At 38.5% G+C, this 23880-nt stretch overlaps 2 protein-coding genes across 4 annotated transcripts in view; both read right to left on the bottom strand.

Annotated features, from left to right (window-relative positions):
- Window positions 1-8297, bottom strand: part of hgfa (hepatocyte growth factor a) — a 36239-nt gene extending 27942 nt beyond the window's left edge. The window contains exon 1 of the mRNA XM_032589900.1: window positions 8191-8297. The gene's annotated coding sequence lies outside the window, so the exon portion shown is untranslated. The remainder of the gene's footprint in view (window positions 1-8190) is intronic.
- A 1738-nt stretch (window positions 8298-10035) lies between these two features.
- Window positions 10036-23880, bottom strand: part of cacna2d1a (calcium channel, voltage-dependent, alpha 2/delta subunit 1a) — a 92636-nt gene continuing 78791 nt past the window's right edge. For all 3 annotated transcript variants that reach the window (XM_032589340.1, XM_032589341.1, XM_032589342.1), the window contains 4 exons: window positions 21782-21908; window positions 21404-21519; window positions 20781-20863; window positions 10036-16238 (listed from right to left, as the gene is read on the bottom strand). In XM_032589340.1, the coding sequence (XP_032445231.1) occupies window positions 16116-16238; window positions 20781-20863; window positions 21404-21519; window positions 21782-21908 (449 nt within the window). In that variant the 3' untranslated portion in view covers window positions 10036-16115. The remainder of the gene's footprint in view (window positions 16239-20780; window positions 20864-21403; window positions 21520-21781; window positions 21909-23880) is intronic.

Genomic DNA, 23880 nt, shown 5'->3' with positions numbered 1-23880 from the left:
ATTCTTTCTGCTTGGTTCAGTAGAAACCAGAGAAGGAATCCCAAGATGAAAAGTAGGTCCCAGTGACACAATATTAAGAAAAATAGTAGAATTTCCAAATTTCTCAGATCTTTCATAAAATTTTGCTTCCATAAGATATTAGTGGTCCCTACTCCATACCAAATGGTGTCAGTAATGTTCCATTAAGTTATTTGCCAACAACAACAACCAATCACAGTCCCTAGAAGACAGACTCCTAGCAACTTGGTCAACCAGACCTCACTTAGATAGGAATTTCTATTAATTTTTTTAGGCCAATTCAGGAGATCTCTGAGAGGACTCTGAGAATCTTTGTATCTATAAACCCAGGTCTATATTCAAATTTTATAATCTCTGGTGTCTTTGTGTTAGTTATGCTGTTAGTTGTACTTTAGGGCTCAGATTTTCAACCAATTATATCAAGTTTTTTTTTTAAGAGAAAGTACTACTTTCTGGGACATTGTGCATGGATTTACTCTAAAACCTGGAACCTTTGCGTTTCACATTTTTTTGCTCTCGTCACACCCATACATTTATTTCATGGCTTAGGAACCACAGAAAGAGGTGTGGACAGAAACTGTGAGAAGGCGGAGGTGGGAAAACCTGTGGAGATGTGTCATCATCAGGTGGATGGTTGGAGGGAGGAAAAGCGGTTTGTGAAAGCATCTCCTTCTGCGGCCAAAACCTGACAGAATTCCTCAAACACAGCCTTATTTTCTGACTTGTTCCTTATATTGAACTGCCAACATGTGTGGGATTTAGACTGATGGACTCTCATTACTGACGATATGAGCGTTTTGGAGACTGTGGTTAAAGGAGTAAAATCACATATTTCAAACAAATGAGGGACCACGGAGTTCTCATATGAGCTGCTTTTGATCATGTACACTTAAAATATTTGACTAAAACCATTGTGACTTTTTTAGCATTCTAACCCAAGTGTTGGTCTGCCGGTGTGTAATACCTTGACCCAATGCACAGACATTAACAGGTCTGATGATCCTAAAAGCTAAATTCAACCCATTTCCTTTTAATTGCTTTTCACCCCAGCTGCCCAACAAACACTCTCCCTGTCCATGCGTCCCTCCACTCCTGCACATGAAGGAGGCTAATCACCGGTGTGATCTCCCCTTTTTCACCTCTGACCCCTCCAACACAAGAATAACAACCTCCACACCAGCCCTCCAACCCCTCAGTGGTTTCCCCCCAATTAGGTAGGTGCTTTTCCCCTGGCAGATGACAGATGAGGGGTCGACGGGGTTGTCAGACCCCCTTGCTAGACTCTCCTTGTGCCTACTGAAGGATGAAACAGGAGGACGTCTTTGCCTTGGGGAGTGACAAGGGAAAGGGTTTCACGATGGAAGTCGTACTGACGTAGATAAATGACTGTCCAAATGCTGGGCACGAGAACACAAAGAATAAGACTTGACTTTCTGCTGACTTAGCAGATGGAAAATAAATCCTGTTGGAAAGATTAGGGAAAATGCATTCGACAAGCGAATTCTTAGGACCGAAAGGCAAGAGATGAAAGAGATTCAGCAAACTTCCATAGACGAAATGGCTGTACCTGGAGAGAAATGACCAGAGCTGTGGAAACACTAGCAGTTTTTAGCATAAAGGGGGTCATAAAGAGATAACATATAAACTCTGGGATTAAGGAGTTATCAAAAAAAATAAAAATAAAATTATGAAACTGATAGCATGGGAGAAAAAGATAGATAAGGTTGTGATTGCTGTGCTGAAACAATGCCACGAGCCCTCTTCCTCTGCTGCAATAAAAGCAGGGCAGCGGTCACATGAATCAAGGCGTTGGGGGCTTTTCCCTTGCTGTTGTGTGTTATGTCCACCGCTAATGGGCAGCAGATGTGGAGGTATTTCACAAGTGTGGCTTTGCAAAACATTCCCGCACATAAATCCAATTAGGTTGGGTCCTTAACACAAGCTAGCAGGCCAGTCGATGAGCAGAAGAGCATGGCTAGGACTGCCCAAACAATAGGACACAACTGACTTAAATAATCAGAATTTTTCACAGCAGGCAGACAAATATGCAAAGTTAAACAAGACTACTTCCCTGAAAACCAAAATTTCTAAATCAGAATGTTTGTTATTTGGATTGGTCTGTAGTGAAAGAAAAACTGAATCCAAACATCAAATAGTCCAAACATTTACCAACCTAAAGAGCTACAAATATCCAAAAGTCATGTTAATTAACATGAACACCACAAAGAATTAAATATTCCCAGTTTGCAAAAGTTTAAAAATATTCATTTATTTTGGTGTCAATTTGACAATGCTAGCTAAGGATTCCCCAATATGACAAAGCATTAGTTAAATATTGAGAAACTTTAATTTGGGTCAAAGTAGAAGAGATGGCAACATTGCAACCTTAAAGTTTCAGTAAACCTACTAGCACTTAAGTACAAACTGAATGACATGGATTCTTCCATCCATCCTCCATTGTTGGCTCATTCAAGATTGGATCGCTTGTGTAACAGATTCTTTTTGTTTTCCAGGATTCCGGAGTTTGACTGTCATATGGTGAATTAGAGCGACAGAGTATCACAACTTAATAAATATACCAACTGCACTTTGTGTTTCTATCAAACGTTTGTCTCTTCTTCTCCATCCTGTAAGTCATTTATCCTTTAAAGACCTGTACCTCACTCCACCAGCTGTTCTTCCCACCTGCTGGTTATGCCTCCGAAATCTGAACTCACTTTCTCTCTACTCTCAAACCTTTTTATAACACTGTGCCTTCTGACATTTGTCTCTTGTATGAGCACCATTTATGTAGATATCGCTTGAATTTAGCTAGGGCAGCTTAAAGAGCTATTACCTCCTTAAGCTGTTAATTGATTTTTCAAACAAAAGTTACAAGAAAATACTTCAGCTTTTTATAAATATATGCATAAAAATGCCACTGGAAATTATATGATTTTCGCTCCGGATCACAGTGCTGGTATTTCACAGGGTCTAAATTTAAAGTAAAATCTACATATTCTCCTTTATCTGTATTGAATTGGGAATCAAAATCTATTATGATGTAACAAGCTGTACTCTAATGCTGATGCCAAAACAATCTGTTATAACAAGCCAATGCTGTCATCATGAATTAGACCATGTACGCAGATCAAATGCTTAAAGAGAATGTATAAACACATCCAACAGTAAAAAAGAAAAAGTCACATTTTACATACTGCAAAGCCTAATTTTGTGGAAGCAATTAGGTAAAGTAAATGAACTGTACCAAAGTCCCTGCAGCATTCTGCGATGGGATCATTGAGTATTGTTAGTGTGGCAGCTGCAGCACGCTTGTCTGGCACCTCATTCAGTGCTAACTGGCTGCACGTGTGTCAAAAGGACAGGTCCAGATATATTACATGCACACACACTGAGGGCTACATACTATGCAGGCGTAAATGCACACCTCGACACACAAGAAAAAGGCCGGCACGAGTGCGCACACACACACTCGCTAATCCCCCACTTTTAGAGGCACAGCAGGAGTGCGTTGGTCTTGTGGCGCTTTATTAACTAGGGTGGGGACAGGGATAAAGTGGTTTGGAGGAGGTGGGGGCAGAAGGGGATAGGATGGAGTGGAGCATGTGGGGAGTCCCACCAGGTGCTAATAGATTTCCTGCAGCTTTGAAATGTTTACTTGTATTGGTCCCCTGGAATGGAGTCGGGTTTCATCTGTGGCAAATTAAGTAGACCGAAGTTTGACCTCCGAAGACACAACCTTGTGGTGAACATTGATAAACAAACTAACCGAGTGGGACAAACCTGTGGACAACATCTACACAGGTTAGATGGAGGAATTCCTGCTGCACCCTCGAACTGTTGTTTCAGAGAATAGTTTAATCATATATCAGTACAAGGAATTTATTTCAAATTCTTTCAAACACGTTGAGTTTGTTTCGTAGGTTTTAAAGGACTAACCTGGCATAAGTTTGAACATTTTGTCTGAAATAATCACATCGCTATTGGTAGGAAATGTCAGGGCAAAGACAATTTACAGCACAGGGTAAGCTTAGCTCACCATGTAGATCTGAAACACAATGAAGCAAACTTTGTGTTTCTGAATAGTCCAATTCCTTAAGGCTGATATTAGCATTTACAGCCAACATCAAAAATGTTTGTGCACACTGCACTTATTATACACTAATTAACACTCATTTGCACTCGGTCTGCATTAAATTACCCCAGTGCAACCCACTGTTGGCAAGCTCACCACATGCCAACTCTTTGATCCCGACATTCTCTGTAGTTTCATGTTGTTGTCCTTGTAATTTGTGTGTGGGTCCGCGCGAGGGGGGTCTGTAGGTGTACATCTGAGGATTTACAAGTTTGTTTATCTTTGTTAGGTACAGGCTGTGCGAGTGTGGGCTTTGTAGAAATATTAGCGTCTGCATACAGCATCACTCTTGCGATGCAGCTGTAAGTTAATTTGGCTGTAGTGGATGAAGCTTGGCGTGTCAGAGGATCTTTAAGAGCTTGCATTTTGATTTTTGTCAGACTTCAGAGCTTAATCACCATGTTATTACACATGGTTAAAATGTGCTGACTGACTTCTCTGATCAGACACCTGTGGCTCACAGCACAGGAAATAACTCACAGTCCACCAGCGCTAAGCTGTCGGCCCGACTGTTATGTAACTTCAGCTGTATCTATTTGGTAGGAGTCTGTGTGGTACAAGCACATAAAAGTCCTAACTTGGCCAGTCGAGCAAAGTGACTCATTATTTGCCACTCTCAGGACGAATTTGTCTGTTTTGTCTGTTGGTCACAAAGACAATCAGCCGGTGATTCATGGATAATCATTTTGAATGACTGATTAATGCTGCATCATGCTGTTGAGTTCGGTGTCTACGCTTATCTAAAAAGAGATCATTTCCTTTCCAGAACTGGCTCATGTAATGTAAACAAGCAGATTAGTTGTCCTGTTTCTTGTGAGAGCAACACTTTGGGTTATATTTAACGGATTTCACCATTCCAAACAGTCACCTTTGTCTGATCTTAATTTTGATCTATATTCCATTCATTAAATTCCAACTATGAACCATGTACATTTCTGAAAACAAGTGCTTTAACAAGAAAACTGCAATTCAAGAAGCAGTCCTCTACAAGCTGAACATTCACACTGAACCTCCGGGCTCAGCAATTCCTAGTAATTACTTTCTCATTGGTAAAAAAAACAAAAACACATACTTCCGCTGTATCTATTTGGTAGGAGTAAATGATAAAAGTGTCAAGTTACATCAGTTTTCACATTTGTTGGCAAATAAAGCTGACAAAAAATGAAGTGATGCCCAATTTTTGAGTGCAATTCCAAAGCAGGAATAAGAATACCTGTTAATTACTGGCAGCAATGCATTTGAAATAAATCTGGCTTCTCTTTAATTAATACCAGCTGATGCAATACCACAGTCAGTATGTTTCATTACAGTACTTCTAATTAATAATCCACAAGTTCCTGTTTTACTAGCATACATACAAGTGACAGAGGTCCATTTGTCTTTAACCCTTCCACAGTCCTAAGAGGCAGGATACAATTGGAAAGCTTTTTATTCTGTGCGCGGTCTTGGTGAGGTCGCACTGACCCTGATGGGCCTTGACAAGGTTTTTTTTGTGTGTGTGTGTATATGTGGTTTCGGGAACTGACAGGCTGATGGGAGACCCCCATCCATTCCCCGTTGTCCTCCAAAGTATTGCTCTAAGAATGCTGGAGGGTTAAAGTCAAAGCAAAAATGAACAAGTCTGAAGCAACTGGAAATTTGACTAACAAGGCCAGATTAGGACCTGGGTGTTAGGTGGTTAAGGCTGTTTGGCTTTGGTGACCAGGATTGCAAGGGAGGTTAAAAAAAAAAAAATCCTTCCCTCACTTTTAAGACATTAACTAACTGCATGCTTTGTTCATATGACACAAAGGTTTTCTGCAACAATTGCTCCCGATGGGTCTAATATAAAAAGGATGGAGGTTCTGTATACAGGTTTAGGAACACACACACACATATGCACGCCCACACACGCACGCACACCCGCATGACTTTCTGTGTAGCATAAGTAAATACATGTGCTGCGTTTACTCCTCTGTTTTCTCTGAGACAGCTGGGATCTCCACCTGAGCTTCACTTTCTCCTCGGCCAAAAAACATGAAAGGAACATGAAAAGCAAATGCTACCAGACTGCAGCAGTTACAACAAAGCAAGCACTTTAATGACCAACAGGTGAGTCACGAAGTGACACAGTTCCCAAACGGAGTACAAAGTTAGACAGATACGATAAAGCAGGTGGAGGACATTTGGAGTCTTAGCTGGTTTGGAAATATGACAGAGACTTTGGTAAAGAGGCTTTGGGCCACTCTGCTCCTTTTATATGGAACAAGCAGAAACTTACCTGGAACACAACCAAACTGAACTTTTGGAAATCCCTATTCTAATTATTTTTAGGCCATTTGATGCACTTTTTTAATGATCTACTAGGAAACTTCAATCATATCTTGTAAATTTTACTGTATTTTTAATTTTTTTTTAGCTCTATCCCATTATGGTTAAATCTTATGTCGCTTATCAGGCAGGTCTCCTTTGCAAAATAAGGTTTTAATCTCAGTGGGATACAACCCGGTTAAGTAAGGGTGAACTGCAGTTCTACGCAGAAGAATCCACCAACGAAGGATTCTCTGCAATCTGTTCAGCACTGGCAATCTGCAACAATAAATGAACATCTTAACTGTTCAAGCGCCTCTTTTGATACAGTGAGTTTAGCTTTGATATCGTATTGTATTTTTTTTTAACCAGACCTTCCATGTTCCTAACCACTTAATTCAGTTTTAGTTTATTGCTCACATTTTCTGAAGCTTGCCTGTGATTGAACTACAAAATACTTAAACTTTCTCAAAATATGCATTTCAAACCATAAAGGCTATTTTTATATCTCACCACATTTAGAGAAAAACATCAAAAGGGATAGAACATTGAAACTGCCTCCGTTTGCTTTAGTTTTCCTCTATATTAGCGTTGAATGGTGGAGAGAAAGTACATGTGTTGCACATTATGGTGACAGATTAAAACTGATAAATAAGGCCGGATATTGTTTCTTGTTTTACATAAACCAAAGTGTACTCAAAGGGATTTTCTTGTTAAGGATCAGACAACAAAACTGAACCAACAACCAGGAGCTACTTAGGCTAGATGAAAGAAAGCTGTATTCCTACTTTAATATCCACCATCATTATCTCATGTCTGAACATGTTGAGAGTTGGATACTGCTGAGCCCTGAGGATAGAGACCTTCTGAATGAAAGGCGCAGAAAAGAAAAAATGCTGAACATATTCTCAGCTTCCTTAGTACCTGTTAAGCAGTTAAGAAAGAGAGCACCTTTAGGAAGAGTTAAATTAAAGTGGTTCATTTCATTATGGTTTAGGGTGGTTGCACATTTCTCTCCGGAGCCCAAAGTCAAACCTTTAAAATTACATGGAAGAGCTGAAGAGGAGTCGACGTGGAAATGATGCAGAAACAAAAGGAAACCTCAACAATGCCTTGGTGGTCTTATTCTATCTCGAGGTTGTCTGTTTTCTTATAAACTTAACCCACAAAAAATTGTCCCTTTTTTTTCTCTCTCTCTCTCTCTCTCTTTCCCAGGAAACATCCAGGAATCTTTCTTGGCTACTTCTGCGGAAAAGTAAACCGGGTTTGTTTCACTTGTGCACAAATGCAGACTCTGTGCAGACACGAAACAGGTTCCACATGGGGACAAATGAGCTCTTTGATAAACTAAAGGTAGTCGCCACTAAAAGATCGCTTTCACAGAGCAGGAAGGGAGAGCGGAGAAAGTATATCTTCTTCATCTCGAGTAGCAAAGAATGAAAGGCATGAGCTAAGAAGAGGGAGGAAAATAAGGAACGCTGCACTTCAGACAGATTTCATGTTCCTGATTTATAAAGTCCTTAATGGTTTTCAAGTGACACCATTTCTACTGGTTGAAAAGCCCATTTTGCACAAATAAATCTGCTGGTGTAATGAGAGAACTGTTAATGCTTTGAAATGTAATTACTTGCACAATAAACCATTCTTATTTACTCTGCAGGCTGCGTACTTGTGGGACTAGGGGCTCGATGCGCTGGGACGTGAGCCCACAGTCTTGGGATAACAATCAAAAACACAACACAACTGACCTCTCAGTGTAAACCAACAGGATCATCTTGTTGCCAGACGCAAGATACAGAGCTGCTGGCAGGAAATCCTCCGTGGGCTGTTGACATCGTAGCTCATCCGTGACAGACAAGGAAAAACACTTTTGGAAGGGAAGAGTTTGAGGAGGAATCTGAGCTAGACAGGGTGCTGTCACAAGGAAATATGACTGAGCATGACGATAAATTTTATGCCCGTATTAACTCAAGGAAACAAAATGCAAAGAAATAAACAAAACAAAACAAAAAAAGAACAGATTGCAAAAAAAACCCCAAAAACTATTCTCATACAGATGTTATAAAAAAGATTTGGGATTTATATTCTCTTTCAATATGTACTTTTTTTTATAGACCAGTGGTGTCCAAAGTGCAGCCAGGTGGCCATTTATGGTTCCTGGACTGATTTTGTGCGGACTCCAAGCAAAATTCAACAGTGGTATATATTTTTGCCTGCCAGCACAGGCGGTTGCTATAGGTTGAGTTAAAAATAAATAATTATAATGAAAACAAGAAATCTCCCAAAATGGTAGAACTCAAATTCATCTTTTAATGACCCTGTATTTTCACTTCTTTTTAATTTACTGGTAAATAAGACCACAATCCAGCAACTTTTACTCAAAAGGAGACCAAACTGATACCATCACATGTGGTAAAACAGGCAGAACGAGAAAAGAATTCACATGAGCAGCTAGCAAACTGTTGGTAACTCAGGAGGAGCTGCAGAGATCCACCGCTTTGAGAAATATGACCTTCGTGGAAAAGTGGTAAGAAGAGAGCTATTGTTCACAAAGTGATGAAAATTCCTATTGGCAGTTTGCCTCAAGTCATGCAGGGGATACAGCAATATGTGTATGAAGCTGCTTTGGCCAGATGAGATAAAAATGCAACTCCTATGCCTAAATGCAAACACCATGTCTGGTTGAAAACCAATGCTGCTCATCATCATAAACACCCCCCTTCCAACGTGGTGGTGGCAGATTCATGCCATCCGGTGTGCTTTTCTTCACGGAAACTGGTGTGTTGAGTTGAATTTCTACAAAGTATTTACTCAGGGTGATTGAATTGAAATGCGTGTCATGCTTCTTAGATTTTGAATTTAACATCTTTTCAAAACTATGAATTATTTTACAGACTACTTTGTATTGGCAACACGACACCCGAGTAAAATACAGCGCAGGAAGTCTGTACTTACGAAGTGACAAAACGTGAAAAAGTTCAAGGGGTATGAAAACTTTTACACGGTACCACAATTTTAAACTATTGGTCCCAGTGCAGTCATTTAGCTCCCGAGCTACCGGCAAGAAAGACCCTTTTCATTAAAATGAACACTAATGACATCAAAATTGGTCTCATTCAAAATGTCCCAAAGCACCTTAGGAATTTCCGGTTATCCTCATGAACCAGGGTAAGTTTAATGTGCGTAATAAAGAGCAAAATGAGTGAAAGGTTTGTCTTTTGGGGGCAGTGAAAAAAACGGCAGCTCGAGAACACTGCAGACTTAAGACACAGCTGGTTTCAGGTACAAGTGTGAAGTGAACTGTGTTAATGACTGAACCACTATTTGGTCAACATGGAAGACAGGAGTTACAGTAAATTTGCAGGTCGTTGCCAACTGATGCTGGTGCCAGCTTCTTTGTTGTGACATTCAGCTTGACTGTTGATTATAGCAGGATGTCAGTTTCAATTGTCTGCTTGACAACGGGGAACTTGTCAAGGAACACTTTTATCACATAATCGGATGGAAAAAGTGTATTCAAAATGTGATTAAAGTAAGAAAAAAACATTTTGCTGTGGAAACAATCACACACACAGGTGTAAACTTAAGAAAAAAACAGGGTAAAGGCAAAATTTTATTATGAATATACCTCATTTGACATCAACTTTTCTCTCCCGGGATGTTCAATTTGTTCACTTTCCCCCCCCGATTTGATTTACATGTTCTTTTTCGAAACAATCAACCTCCACAACGCAAGTACTGTTGGGGGAGACTCTGTCCACCAAGAGTGCCAAATCTGAGTCACACAGGGAGTGACTTGATGGCTCCATCCATCAAAAATATTCTCTAAGAATAAAATGGCACAATAGACATTGATAAAAAAAAAAACTAAACTCATAAACAAAGCAATCATCAAAATTCCAGTAGGAAAAAGGCAAACCCACATGATCTGTATAGAGAGCACCAACAGAATCAGATACATTTTATACCACACTGAGTTTATATTGTTCCTGAGGTGACAGCATCTGATTTTAGCTAAACTAATTTAATAAATACATTGTTTTTCTGCCAAAAATGACTTAACAGACCATGCCAGCATTCTTAGCCCAGTACCTACACCTTGTATGTACTTTGTTTTAAATGTACTTAATACGAGTCTTTTTTTAAAATAATTTCTACATGGAAGAATATAAATTGACAAATTTTTTTTATATAGAATTTGTTTGGATAGTATTTACCGGTAATCAAAAATGGTCTCAAATATATAGAAGAGTTTTGGAGGCAAGTTGACAAGAACCTGTGGTTTCATGGTAGTTGGGAATAAGATGAACGTCAAAAACACGTCAAGGTCAAACTTAGCGTTCTAATGATACTTTGTCACAGGAGGGTCTGATTAAGACATTAAATGATCCATAACAGAGTTTCTGTCTAAACTCCTGATACTCGTTTCAATTTTAAGTTAGTGTTGTAGCTCAAATTTGTGCAATTCTTTAAAATTCTAGCATATTTTTGTGCGTGGCTTGATAAATGTATTGTAATTTGCACAAGCTATTTTGTGGAAGCTAAATTTTACTTTCACCATGAAATGTAAATTTTAAGCCTTTATCATAATGTTCATAGCGAAAGACTATTTTGATTTGTGCAGCTTCCAGTCTGTCTGTGTCAGATGCTGCTCCTCAGAAAACGCTTTTACAGAGAGCAGTAAAAACACGAGTCATTGTTTTTTGTTTTTCTTTAAATGTTCAAAGAAAGGCTCCAAGCAGGAGAGCAAGCTTTTGTAATTCTATCTGCACACGATGATTAACTACAACAGCACTTGAATGTTTTGATAGGTTAGTCATATCAAAACATTAAAAAAAAACATGTTAACATTAATTTAACATTTCTGCAAACTACTCAGCATGCAGGAGCGATAGTTTATTGAAAACTGTAGAGATAGACTTAGAGAATTAAGAGGTTCTCCTCAGAAACATATCTCATCATGTCAAAGGAAACAGAGGAAACTGAATTGTCCAGAACGTAGGGAGTAATTTCATTTGGACACAATCACAGCACTAATCAATACATGTAGGCTAATAGGGATGACATGCAGTGTCACTTTACTGCACTAAAAAGCAGGGCTTAATTAAACTGTGCAAGTTTAATTACATAAAGTTAAGACTCTTATCAGCAAATATCTACACTACACTTAACTTGAAAATTACATTTTTGAGGATAAAGTAAATCCTGTCAAGAGACTTCTGTAGTCTGCAATGTTTCTTTGCCTACTCTTAGTCAATTTGTGGGACTTACACTTAACACTAGAAAGCTTGTTGTAGTGTCATTTGGTGTATTAATGGCATGGGCAATGGGACAGATAAGAGCAGGTTTACACGATAAACCGCAAAACTTTCAGTCTATATGATATTCAGGCTAATTACAAATACACTTTAAGCCAAGACTGAGTACACACTGGTACTGGCACTATGACGCCTTTGGTAGAAAGGAGGTAGTCTTTAATAGACAGCTGTATGTAAAGCCAGGATACTTAAGAAAATCAACAAAGGGGATTTTTATCTGCAAAAACTGTGAATATGGATCATATCATTAATCTTTAATAAGAGGTATATTTATTCTAAATATAAAGCATTCCAACATCTCTAAAAAGGATTTGTTACTCATTGGGTAGAAAATGTAACTCTATACAAATAATTTACTGTGGAGTAAATAAGCATGAATAATTAAGCATGTTCTCCAGTGCAGATTAGCATGTTAGCTAATGGCTAACAAGCTAGAGCATGTAAACATGCTCTGGTTTGTTTACATTGTTTACATTCAGTGGTAACTATTTCAGTTACCACTGAAATGGTGCTTCTATATATATATTCATTACAGAAAATGCAATTACCAGAACTTTCAACTTCATAGTGATGCTAAAAAGTAGTCATATGGTATAATGAAGTTTTTGTCAACAAAGGAAGGAAACCCATCAGCGCCAAGTTTAAGAAATAAATCATAGGAAAACCTTTGGACAGCTACTATTTTATATCTAAAGACAGCTGAGAAACAATTGCTCAATTTCCAATTTGTAGAAAATGGGCTAAAGCACTGGTATGGTGTATAAATCATGGAAGGCATCAGTCAGTTTGATTGAACAGTGCATCTAAACATCAGTCAGGATTTTTTTGTATGCAGTAAAGCCAAATGCTGTCTCCTCAACAGGAGGGCAGTATTAGCTGATCATACCTTGTTATACAGTGGATAAATGCTCGACAACGATATAATGCTTTCCAAGGCTACACATTTTTAAAAAGCAGAAGCACACCGGATTTTATCAGCCATCTCCATGCAGCACAGGGATATAATTTCAGATACTTCAGTCGTGCTTCAGTAACATTGCATAAATGCTATATCATAATAGGTTCTCCGCAAGAGAATACACGTTCAGCTATATGGCACTTTCTGATGGTTAAAGAGGTGAATAGATACAATTGTAACCACATTGTTGTTGTTAGAAGTCTAAAGTTACAGAAAATGCAAAACAGCCTGCAGAGTGAATGATTACACGAGTTTTGGTTTTAGGATAATGCCAAAAACTCACTCGTCTGCCACCAACAAATGTTTGTCACACAGAAATGAAATCCTTGCTTATGAAGTGATTAACTGAAAATCAAAACATGTTCATGGTTAAAAATCAAACAAAGCAAATTGTCAATTTTTTTTTTTTTGATGAGCACATAAAAATTATTACTGCACGCATGCATCTGAACGTACACTTATACTTGCAGACAAATACCCTGGCTATGTTTCAAGCGCATGACAAACTTTTTTTTTTTTTCCAGAGTGGATATCTTATAATGTAAGCAGATTCAGTTTCTAACAGAATATCTGATGTAAAATGTCAACAGGAGGGATCATTTTCAATGTAACCACACTGGCAGCATCAGTTATTTTTTATGCATCATCAGCCACTAAAGAGTACACGATGGCGGATCATCTTGCATCTGACTGGCTTGCGCTACCTTTCTAGCCAAGTATCAGTGTCGCAGCGAGATCAACAAATTCCTGATTCTCAAACTGCAAGAAAAGGATAAGTATCAAATAAAGTTTTTTTTTTTTTAAAGAACGCTTTCATGTGGAGAATTTAGAGCTTGGTTAATATGCAAGACTTCCAGCCTGTTTGGGGTATATTCCACAAATCCTCCTGACATTACAAATACATAAATTAGCAACCAAAAACAAATCATTTCTGACACGCTTAGACTTGTGGGAAGCCCAGATTTCCAAAGTGGCTCTCAAAGGCCGACACTTGATTTGTTTTCACTCAAGAAGCTGGCAAATTTGTTTTGCTTGGAAGCAGTGTTCTGACCAATCAGTGCATTCATGAAATTAATAAATTCTTCTAAAAAATAAGATCATGCTTCTGTTTACTTTTACAGTGACCTCAATCAAACTTTTTTTTTTTTAAATATATAGTTGTACTTTGCATATACTAAATGTCTGGAAAATATATTCACAAGCCTTGAATTTTGCCACATTTTGTCACATGGATGTTTGTGATTTGCACTGTATCTAATTGTGAATTTATTTTGACATGCCACTGTAAAGCAGTGTAAAGATGAGGTGGAAGGAAGCAGAAACAAAAAATGTACTCATAAAACTAAATGTATCGGCATAAGTATTCAGAACATTAATGCAATATCTGTAGGTGAAAACCAAAGCAACCCCAGGCTTTCAGACCTCAGAATTAATAAATGTAATCCACCTTTGTAAAAAAGTAGCACTTCAATCTGAGCCCACCATGCTGTAAGGATATTTCTTTACTAAAGACATGGAAGTTGGTTAGACTTAGTGTGAAGTTGGATGGTGTTAAAAGAATGAGTCCAGGAAGGAAAACCTGCTAGAGACCAAAAGACTTGAGACTGGGTGGGAATTCTCTATTCGGGTGTAATTGCAGCAAAAGGAGCTTCAACAAAGCATTGACTCGCAGGCGACGAATAAACATAAATGTACAACAAACATTGACTTTTGTGGCTGTAATGTGATAAATGTAAGGACAAGGCACAAAAAACTACAATTTCCTCAACAGCAGCAGCTCATTTTTGAAAAAAAGAAAAAAAAATGAAAGAAGAAGTCGAAAGAATTAAGAAGGCTGATGTACTATAGGAAATTTAAAGAAACAGGAACAGCATGCAACTAAAAAACTGCAACAATAAGCAAATCATTAGAATACTCAATTTAATCTATTAAATGGACCAACTGCTAAACTCCTGACAAACGTAAATTAAATCATGGTTTATTAATTAGTAGCTATGTTTATAATCAATGTGAACTTGCTTTGTCTTTCTTAAATAAAAAAAGGGAAAACACTTTCTGGACAGTTGGAAGTGTTGCTCTATTTCTGCATGCAGAACTCTTGCTGCGGCTGAGAAACATTTGCAACTTTCAAACATTAAAAAAAAGAACCCAAAACAATCTAAGACTTCTTTTTTTCTGTCCTCCTTTGAGTTTCCAGGGAGGGATCAGTTTTGGAAACAGGGCTATAAAATAATTGAAGAGACCAACATGCACTTGAATGTCAATGCAGACAGTAAAATTATACAGTGACAGCAAAAAAATATAAATGTACCTCTTATGACCACAGAAAATGTTGCTTGCCCCTCATTCAGATTCTTTAATGCATGAACCCTGTACAGACACTTCACTCAAATAACCAATAAATAAGTCAATATATTCAACAGTACACTCCATTTAGCAGCTACAGTCTACAGAGGGTTTGTTTAAGTCACACAGTCCACATGGCACTAGACATTTTGTCCACTGAGCCACAGAGGACACAAGCCGGACATCTCCTGATTGGTTAATGTGCGCTATGGCAACAAAGATTACCCTGGAACAATCCTAAAACAAAACAAAAATCGAGGCAGAAAATTCAAACACATAACTCCAGAGCTAATTTCAAAAATTTACTCGAACGTTAAAACTCAACACCCATAAACAAGCGCTCTGTGGCAGGAGAAGAATAAACGATTCCAGGCTTCTGTGAATAAACGTAGCTAAGGATATGGTTTCCGCTCGGGAGATTGGTTATACCAGCGAAAGAACATCAGACTGTAAGAGACATCGCAGAAATTTGGTATTCTCTTAAAGTATCTCTAGGACAATAAAAAAAAATATGTATGACTTTGCTTCTACTGTAGAAAGTTGAAAATCAGAAAAAAAAACTAAGCACTGCAAGTCATTTCTTAATGTTTATTTTGGCTAAGGGTAATATTCTTCCTGGTAGTAGTGGAAAAATTACTCCGCATCTTTAATAGTCAAGCCACTCCACTCATGATGTATGGCAACTGTTATGCCACTGAACCAATGCTTAAAACGATCTCTTTCAGAGACAAACAGATTTTGTTGAAAAGTTGGTGATCACGATGAATCTCTTCATTTCTCAGCTGAAGAAACGAGAGTCATAGTTGAAGTCCAATCACTTTACCCTTTGTTCTCCGACAAATATTTTCGTCCACATCACCCAAATGAAGACACTTTGAGAACACTCTGAAAACAAAAGAAATTCAGTCTCTTCTTCTTTTAACTTATTTATTTTTATTTATCTTTTTGTTCCGAGCGGCTGTTTGCTTTGGGTGGCAGCTCCGGATGCTGGTAGCCATGTTGTTGATCTGGAGGGAGTGAACGTAAAGGGCTAGATCATGTTTTTCTGAGGTCATGATGGGATGGCATAGTGCCTGGAATCAGTCACAGCCCAGAGCAACACCACCTGAATGACCACCATCAGCCAAAGTGAGGGGGTCAGGCCGGACACCCCGCCACAGTCTGGATCCTCCTCCTGGAAGGAAGAAGAAAAAAAAAATACTTAAAGTTGTAAAATAACTTGAAAATGTTTAAACTTGCTGTGTTGAATCACACTTTCAAGCTATTGCTGTCTGATGAAAGAGTAGTAACTATAAGTTGGAGTGGATGAACTCAAGTTCCAACATTCTAGCCGGAAACATTAAATTTGCAGTTGTAAAGCTAAACTAAATATCTAATGAATCTGGAGAATCGTCATATAGTTGTTTCAACAACGTCAAGCCAGAACTTTGGAAACAAATAAAAAATTTCCATTGTACCAATGTAACAATTGTAGTCCGTAGTTCCTCAGTTGTACATGTTGTTTAAAGAGTAAGCTATGATTGCAGTCAACAGACTTAAGTAGAGGTCAGCTCAACTACAACATACTTTTAGTGGAAACTTCTGAAGATTTTTTTAATGATATATGTTAGCTGTATAAATTAGACTGGTCTCTGAGCATGGGCAGATTTTTAAACTGAATGAATACGGAAAGTAAACATTTTAATAGGTTGTACAAGTATTAAAGTAGCCACTGCCAACTGTGTAATTCTACATTGCTGTTACTTTTGAATATATTTGGTAAATGTATTAAATTTCACTACAAACAGAATAGTTTTAATCTATGAAATGTGAAATGTAGTTGTAAATATTTGTCTCATAAGTGAAACTTCCTGCTTCAGGAACAGCAGCTCTCTCTATGGTGAATAATTAAGAAAGCAACCTTGCACAACAGTTACTTCACGCAAGTACCAATAATCCAAGAACCTTTTTGTTGACATTATGTTGAAGCCAGTGATTAGTGAATCACCTTATGGCTAACTACAGGATTGTAAAATTATAGCCATCATGCCATAATTTAATTCAAGAGGACCAGAAGCCATCAAAAATTTAAATAAATCAGAGGCACAAAGTTAAAGAAAAACAAAAAAGTGTTCGTGTAATGACAGTTGAGTTTTGAGTACAGAAGATGCTTCATGTACAGGGAAAGTTCTTAAAAGGACTTAAAGGATGATTTCTGTCTATAGACAGAAACAAGTTTCTGTCTATAGAGACTTTCCTGAGTTCTTTCATGTTTGACTACTTCAACACGCTGAACATCACTCAATAAGTTAAGTTATTTAAAATGTTTTCACATGTGATGCAGCAGAAGAAAACAGAAAGAAAAGCGGGACAGTAGGACTGAGGAGCTGTTGTGGATGTAGACCAGGGGTCTGCAACTCCCGTTGACTGCCGGTATTCTGCAACGTTTGGGTCCTCCATCTGTCATTAACAAAAGTGAATGCTTTGTGACAAATACTTTGTGAAACTTACCAAGGTGGTAATTCAGTCTTTTGATTCAGGTGTGTTAGGACAGGAATGGATCCAAAAGTCACAGGACACCAGCCCTCGAGGACTGGAGTTGCAGAACGTTGATGTAAACAAAGCAGGACTTTGGTGGAGTAACACAAATCATGAATGAGTGTGACTATGGCTCAGTTACCATAGTAACTGAGCCATAGAAATCACAATTTGTATCAATGACATTACTTATGTAATGACACCTACCTGGGACAGAGTTACTGAGCGTTCTAAAAAGTGTTTCTCCCAAAGGTTAAATGTTTGCAGACGTCTCCTCTCCAACAGCTCCCGACATGTTCTCATTGGTTTTTTAAATTTTTTTGGTAGCTTTTAACAATATAAATGTTCATGATAAAGGGGATTTGTGAGTTAGGACAGTAGTTCACTATTTTTACTGTGTAAGCAAATATGCTTAATAAATGCTAGCTTATGCACTATTATAAATACGGTTGAAATTAAATATTGCACTTGAGAATGAACCTCCTTATGATCCCTTTTGACAAGCTTTCTGTCTATAGAGAACTAGAAAAGTAGCAGTTTTCTAATTCTAACTAGAGAGTGCATTGAGGACGACAAGTAAAACATAAAAAAATGTTGAAACTGAATATGAAAATGTGAAAAACTGTATGTAATGCCTTTGAGCTCTATCAAAGGCGTGCAAGTACTTTTTTCAAACCACTATGACCAAACTTCATTTGTACGCGTACCACGGTGAAAGCAAATTTCGAAGCTTTTTAGCAAATTTAGCAAAAAACCAAGTTGAGAAACATTAAGACAGACGCACGAATATGTGGATGCAAATGAAAGGTGAGTGATCTGTTTTTGCTGGTGTCTGGGTACGTCAAGAGTCACTAGAGGCAAAGGAGTCTCTGTATCTCGAGACAGATAATGATAGATGAGGAAAGATACAAAGAGCATGGTTCGCAGTTCAAAGTCAGGTGAGATGGGGAATATATTGAGGAGAGACAGAGAGACTGGGAGGTGAAGTCAGACAGTAGTATAATATGAGCGAGTGACAGGCGATGAGGACAAGTGTGGGAAAACAATGTAAAAAAGCATGAAGTCATGGAACAGAGCAGATATTTGAAAAAAGCAGGAGAGGAGATAAGGGTAGGAAAACAAAGCGAGGAAAGCAAGAGTACAAGACATGAAAGCCAAAAACGGTTAGATTCAGTGTCAGAAAGTAACGGGACGTTCATGAGAGACGGAGAACTTGCTTTACGCGACTGACCCGAGACAGCACATGAACAGTGGCAGCAGTAACATGAGCAGAGAGGAAGCCAATGGGGAGCCAGCGCTCCTTCGGCACATGGCCTCATCCTAACCATCAACAGACAATCACAAAGCAGGACAGAGAGAAAGCAGAGAACGTGAATCATGCAGCAAAAGGTCAAAGTTAGAAATCAAACATAAGCAGAAAACTCCAGAGTGAAAGAAGCATATCAAAAAAAAAGGGAAAAAAAGTCAGATGCGTTCAATTAAGAGGCAATAAGAGTTAGTGCGTGGGTGAGTGTTTGCATTTGTGTGAGTGAGAGAGACAAAGCAGGCGTAGGAGATCATTTGTGAGAATGTCAAACTGACACTGGAAAAAGGACTATAGAATCAAAATAAACGGAGCGCTCCAGCCCTGAGGTTTCACACGCAAAAATTCTGTGCAGCTCAGAAAAATGTTTGTTTGGCCTAGATATTCATTAATTCTTAGAACATCCGACTGTTTATCTCTGCATGGGAAACCTTCACACGGACCTCTCTTTAGGGAAACAAGAAAGTGTGACGTGCATCAGGTAAAGATAGTGATGGATTGCTGCCATGGGTAGGATTCTTCCATGATATACTCAGCGAAAAGTAACCAGGGGAATTTCCTCTTTTCCAATAAACTTAAACATTATTCTGGAATGGGCTTCGTTCTCTCTAATTTGTTGCTATACCTTTCATTTTCGGGGGGTGGAAAGTCAAAAAGGTAAAAGTATTTTTTAATTTTGCCTATGTTAGGGTTCCTACACATTTTCATGTCAAGGTTACACACTTTTACAGGCTTAAAAAAAAAAAAAACTTTGATCAATTTTAAACCAAAGCCCCTTCAGACTTATTTGTTTTCTAGTGAGCTAAAAATATTTTACTGAGTTTATTTTTGCTCATCTTAAGCATAAAAGTAAAGAGGAAGAAGACATTTTTTTCTATGTGACATATTCCTACAATGGCAACCTTTAAATAAGCAGCCTGTCTATAAAAATGCCTGAAATAAAAGTGGTGGGTGGATGGATGGACGAAGCAACCAACAGATTGATAATGGTAGGATGAACAGAGGAACAAACCTGATTTTTTTATGTTTGCTTAACTTATATTATCAATCTTGATAACTGAATAGATGGAGGACAAACTAGATGAACAAAGTTGATGTATGCATTACAGTATGGATGGAGTGATTGATAGACGGACAGATGGAGAGTCCATACCTGGATACACATATCAAGTTTATGTGATAAATTGAAAAATTTCATAGATGGACAGTCACACTGGATGTATGCATTTAGATAATTATTAAGGAAAAGTCTGAAAATACAAATATTGTTCTAAACTATTGTCTTTTTCCATACTTATCCAGAGGTGGGAAATTCTTCAATTCCTAACCTCTTCACACTATATTGAATATGTGCAAGAACTGTAATGTGTATCCTTTCTATTTCCTTTTCCAATGTTTCAGATGTTAAATAAAAGTTTCTAACATCTATGAATCAGCTGTGGGTGAAATTACAAAATGCAATTTGAAACTGGGAAACTGCAGAACTACTCACCGGGAGTTATCAACTGGACCTGCTCTTCCACTCAACTCTGTGGCAAGTTCTAGTGTCTTTCAACAGCTCACAAACTTACCATAGGTCTTGATTTACCTTAACTGCCCTCACATGTCCTATTTCCTGCAGCATCAGACAGCTATAAACCCAACGTTTACAGAATACCGCTGTTGAAGCTATTTTGAAATGTGTGCCATTAAAGGAAGGAAAAACTTCAATAAAAGAAGAAAAACAAAAACAATCACTGTATGTCGTTTCAATCTTCTAAAGATTGTCCTTCTTATGAACTTTCTTTTTGGAAATTGTGCGTGTGTCGAGGAAAAATGTACAGAAAATCAATACTTTTGAAGACAACACAAACATTTGTCAGTGATCTCAAGAAAAAGACAGTAAAAATAACTTACGTGCTCAGTTTTATCAAAGCAAACTATTGGGCCTTTCCTGTAGCGAGGACTGAGAGCCATTTCACAAGGATCCGGCCCAGCAGCTAAGAGAGTCAGATAAGAAACCATAACAACTAAAGAGTGATTAGGCAAAAAAACAAACAACAAAAAAAATCCATTCCATTCATATGGAAAGCTCTGATTGCAGCAGACATAGCTACAAACCAAATGACCTGAAAGAACATTAAATATTTAAAACGTGGATTTTGAACACATTGCTCAATATCTCCATGACGTGGCAGGCGTTTTCAACTCTATTGGATTTTCCAAGAAGCTCCTTCCATAATTGAATGCAGGCTTCAGTGTTTGAAAGATCATCTTAGATTTGTTTGTAAGCTACTTGGCAGACTGATCTCTCAGCCATGTGCTATACAGACAAAGACACAAAGCAGGCCAATAGGAAGTTTGTGCTAATTTGGAAAAGTCAGTTGTGGCGGGAAATTATTGCCCTTATTACGGTTGCTTCATAACTGCATCCAAACACAACCGTCTTTGCACAAGTTTTTCTTAAACACCCGTCCACTGAATTAAATGCACACATACTCTGCTGTCTAAAGTTTTTTTTTTTTTTTTTTAAAGGATACACTGCTTTTCATCCTGTACTAATGGCCCCAATCCACACGACTGGCTGTTGCCTTGTTGTCTGTCACTAATGATTAAGACCAGGTTTGTATTTGGCACCTTTTCAGCTAGGTATTGCCTAGAAAAGAGAAGACACACAGAAGAGAGATGAGAGCACTTTTTCAACTTAAGAACCTGAGTCGAGGAAAGACACAGTCTCACTAAAACATCCTCACAGGAGATGTGGGAAGTGGAATATTTAACCCAAAACGGATACAGAGGAAGATGCAGGAATGGTGCCTTATGTTTTTTTTTTTTTTAAATTGTACTAGAATTGATTGCAACTCAAAACAACATTTTGGAAAAAATAAATCTAAAATATGTTGTGTGACACACTTTACCTGGTGGAGTTTGCACACTCAAATAAGCCTCCAAATGATGTCTCATCGTTCTCAAAGAAGTACTGCGTTTGCTCTGTGATGCACACCTCCTTAGACATTGCATCCGACACTTGATCGTCCGTTTCAGCTGTCGGGTGATTTGAGAGCATGTAGAAATTGACTTTATGATTAAAAATTACAACAATATTATCAGCTTAGATAACAACACACATGTGCACGCCACATTTTCAACCAGCAGACTATAGGCGGGTCTGCACGAGTGAAGGAGCAAAGAAGAAACAAATTTGTTACAGATGCCAACAAATTTGATGTGTCAAAAGCGTTTTTGTTGCAACAACATTTTTGTTGCAGGGAGAGCCTCAGTAAATTTATAAAAATCCAACTCTTGAACTCAAGTATATTTATTAAGCATGTAAATAAGTCCATGTTATACCGTTCCTATGCAAATTCTGATTTCTAAGATGTTATTTTCTATGGACAAATACGTTACGTTTTTCTGAAACCAAAATAAGGTTTACAACAGCCAACAAGAACATGTTTACAAAACATAAAACAAAATAAAGAACATGTGCTTCCTGCAAATGTCTGCTGTTGTTGCGCAACACCCCCCCCCCCCCTTTCTGTCTCTAATCTCTCACTCTCTACTTCCTCTTCTGAGAGGGGAGATGTGCTACCAGCTCTCCTTCTAACGGGTTAATTGAGTTTCCTAAATCTGCTGGGATTTACCCTGCCCAGAACTGAAGTAAACTCTGTTTAAGCTGGTTTCGAGAAACGATTCGCCTGGTTTCTGACGGCCAACATCCAGGTGTCCCACCCTTCTTCCCCCTGTGAATTAGCCAGACTGAGCAGCCTACAGCCAACTAGTTTCACAGAGCACACCTGTTAACGGTCGCTCGTTCTCTATTTTACAACTTGCATTTGTTATTGAACCAGGTAGGTTTTAGTGACTCGGGCGAGTCCCAAGGATGACGTTTTACATTTGGGCTACCAGCAACTTAAAAACATTTTACACTTCTTCCTCTCCAGAATCAAACATCACAGCTATTTTACAACCATCAAAGAACTTTAAGGTGACTCATTAACTGAATGTCCACAACATCCTTTAGATTTTCTTTATGCTAAATATTTTATTAGTAAGGCATTTTTGCAAGGTTCAGTACAGCTTAATTCAGTAGCAGAAATAATCAAATAAGTAAAATCAATCATCTAGTCTATCTTTCCCTACTGCTGATACTGAGAACTAAAAAAGAGAACCTTTGAGAGAGACGGACGGAGTTTGGTGTTTCGAACCCCAGACCTGGCTTGATGATGAAGAAGGTGCTGCAGCAGGAGGAAGATGTTGATCGGCGAAGGCAGGAATCTCTGTGATGATTGAAGATGAAGAAGGTGCTGCAGCAGGAGGAAGACGCCGATCGATGAAGGCAGGGATCTCCGCAGGTCTGATGAGCCTCCTCTCCGCATGGATGGTGAGGTCACACAGGATGTGGTGCTGGCAGGAAAAAAGGCACCAGTTCTTCTTCTTTGTCTTTGCCTTTGTCTTTGTCTTCATCTTTGTCTTTGGGGTCTGAACCCAGCCGATGAGAGAAGTGCGATTTGAAGCCACAAGTTGTGGGCCTGACGGGTTGGTCCTCATGGCAGGACAGTCTTCGGCTCCGTGGCCCCGGCTCTTCTTCAGCTGCAGAGTTCTTTGTCCATCTCTTGGCTCGAAGCTGCCCGGAGGATCCAACAAAAGGTTCCTCTTTTGCACCCACCTTATATAGGGTTTATCCACCCTTTTGGTGCGTTTTCATTGGCTGTCTGCTTAGACAGATGACCTCACATCCATCACTGTCCTTCAGACATTATGTCCTGATGTCTGTGCTAATGTCTCAGAGTTGCTCAACCTCCTGTCCATTGCCTGCACAACCTTTTACCTAAATAAGACGTTGATCATCTCTGCTCTCCTGTTAGTTCCCCTTTTTCCCTTAACCGTTCACCTTTCACCTACTATCTACCTCCAACATATCAGTGATGTTTAATTGCAGTTACACCTTTTACACCATTTCAAGTTCAATGTCAAAATCACATTTATATCACATTTATTTTTTTTAGCTTCTCTG

The sequence above is a fragment of the Xiphophorus hellerii genome, chromosome 17, assembly GCF_003331165.1.
Source record: "Xiphophorus hellerii strain 12219 chromosome 17, Xiphophorus_hellerii-4.1, whole genome shotgun sequence".
NCBI lineage: Eukaryota > Metazoa > Chordata > Actinopteri > Cyprinodontiformes > Poeciliidae > Xiphophorus > Xiphophorus hellerii.
Note: the sequence above shows the minus strand (reverse complement) of the source record. Positions and strands in the feature narration are given on the sequence as shown.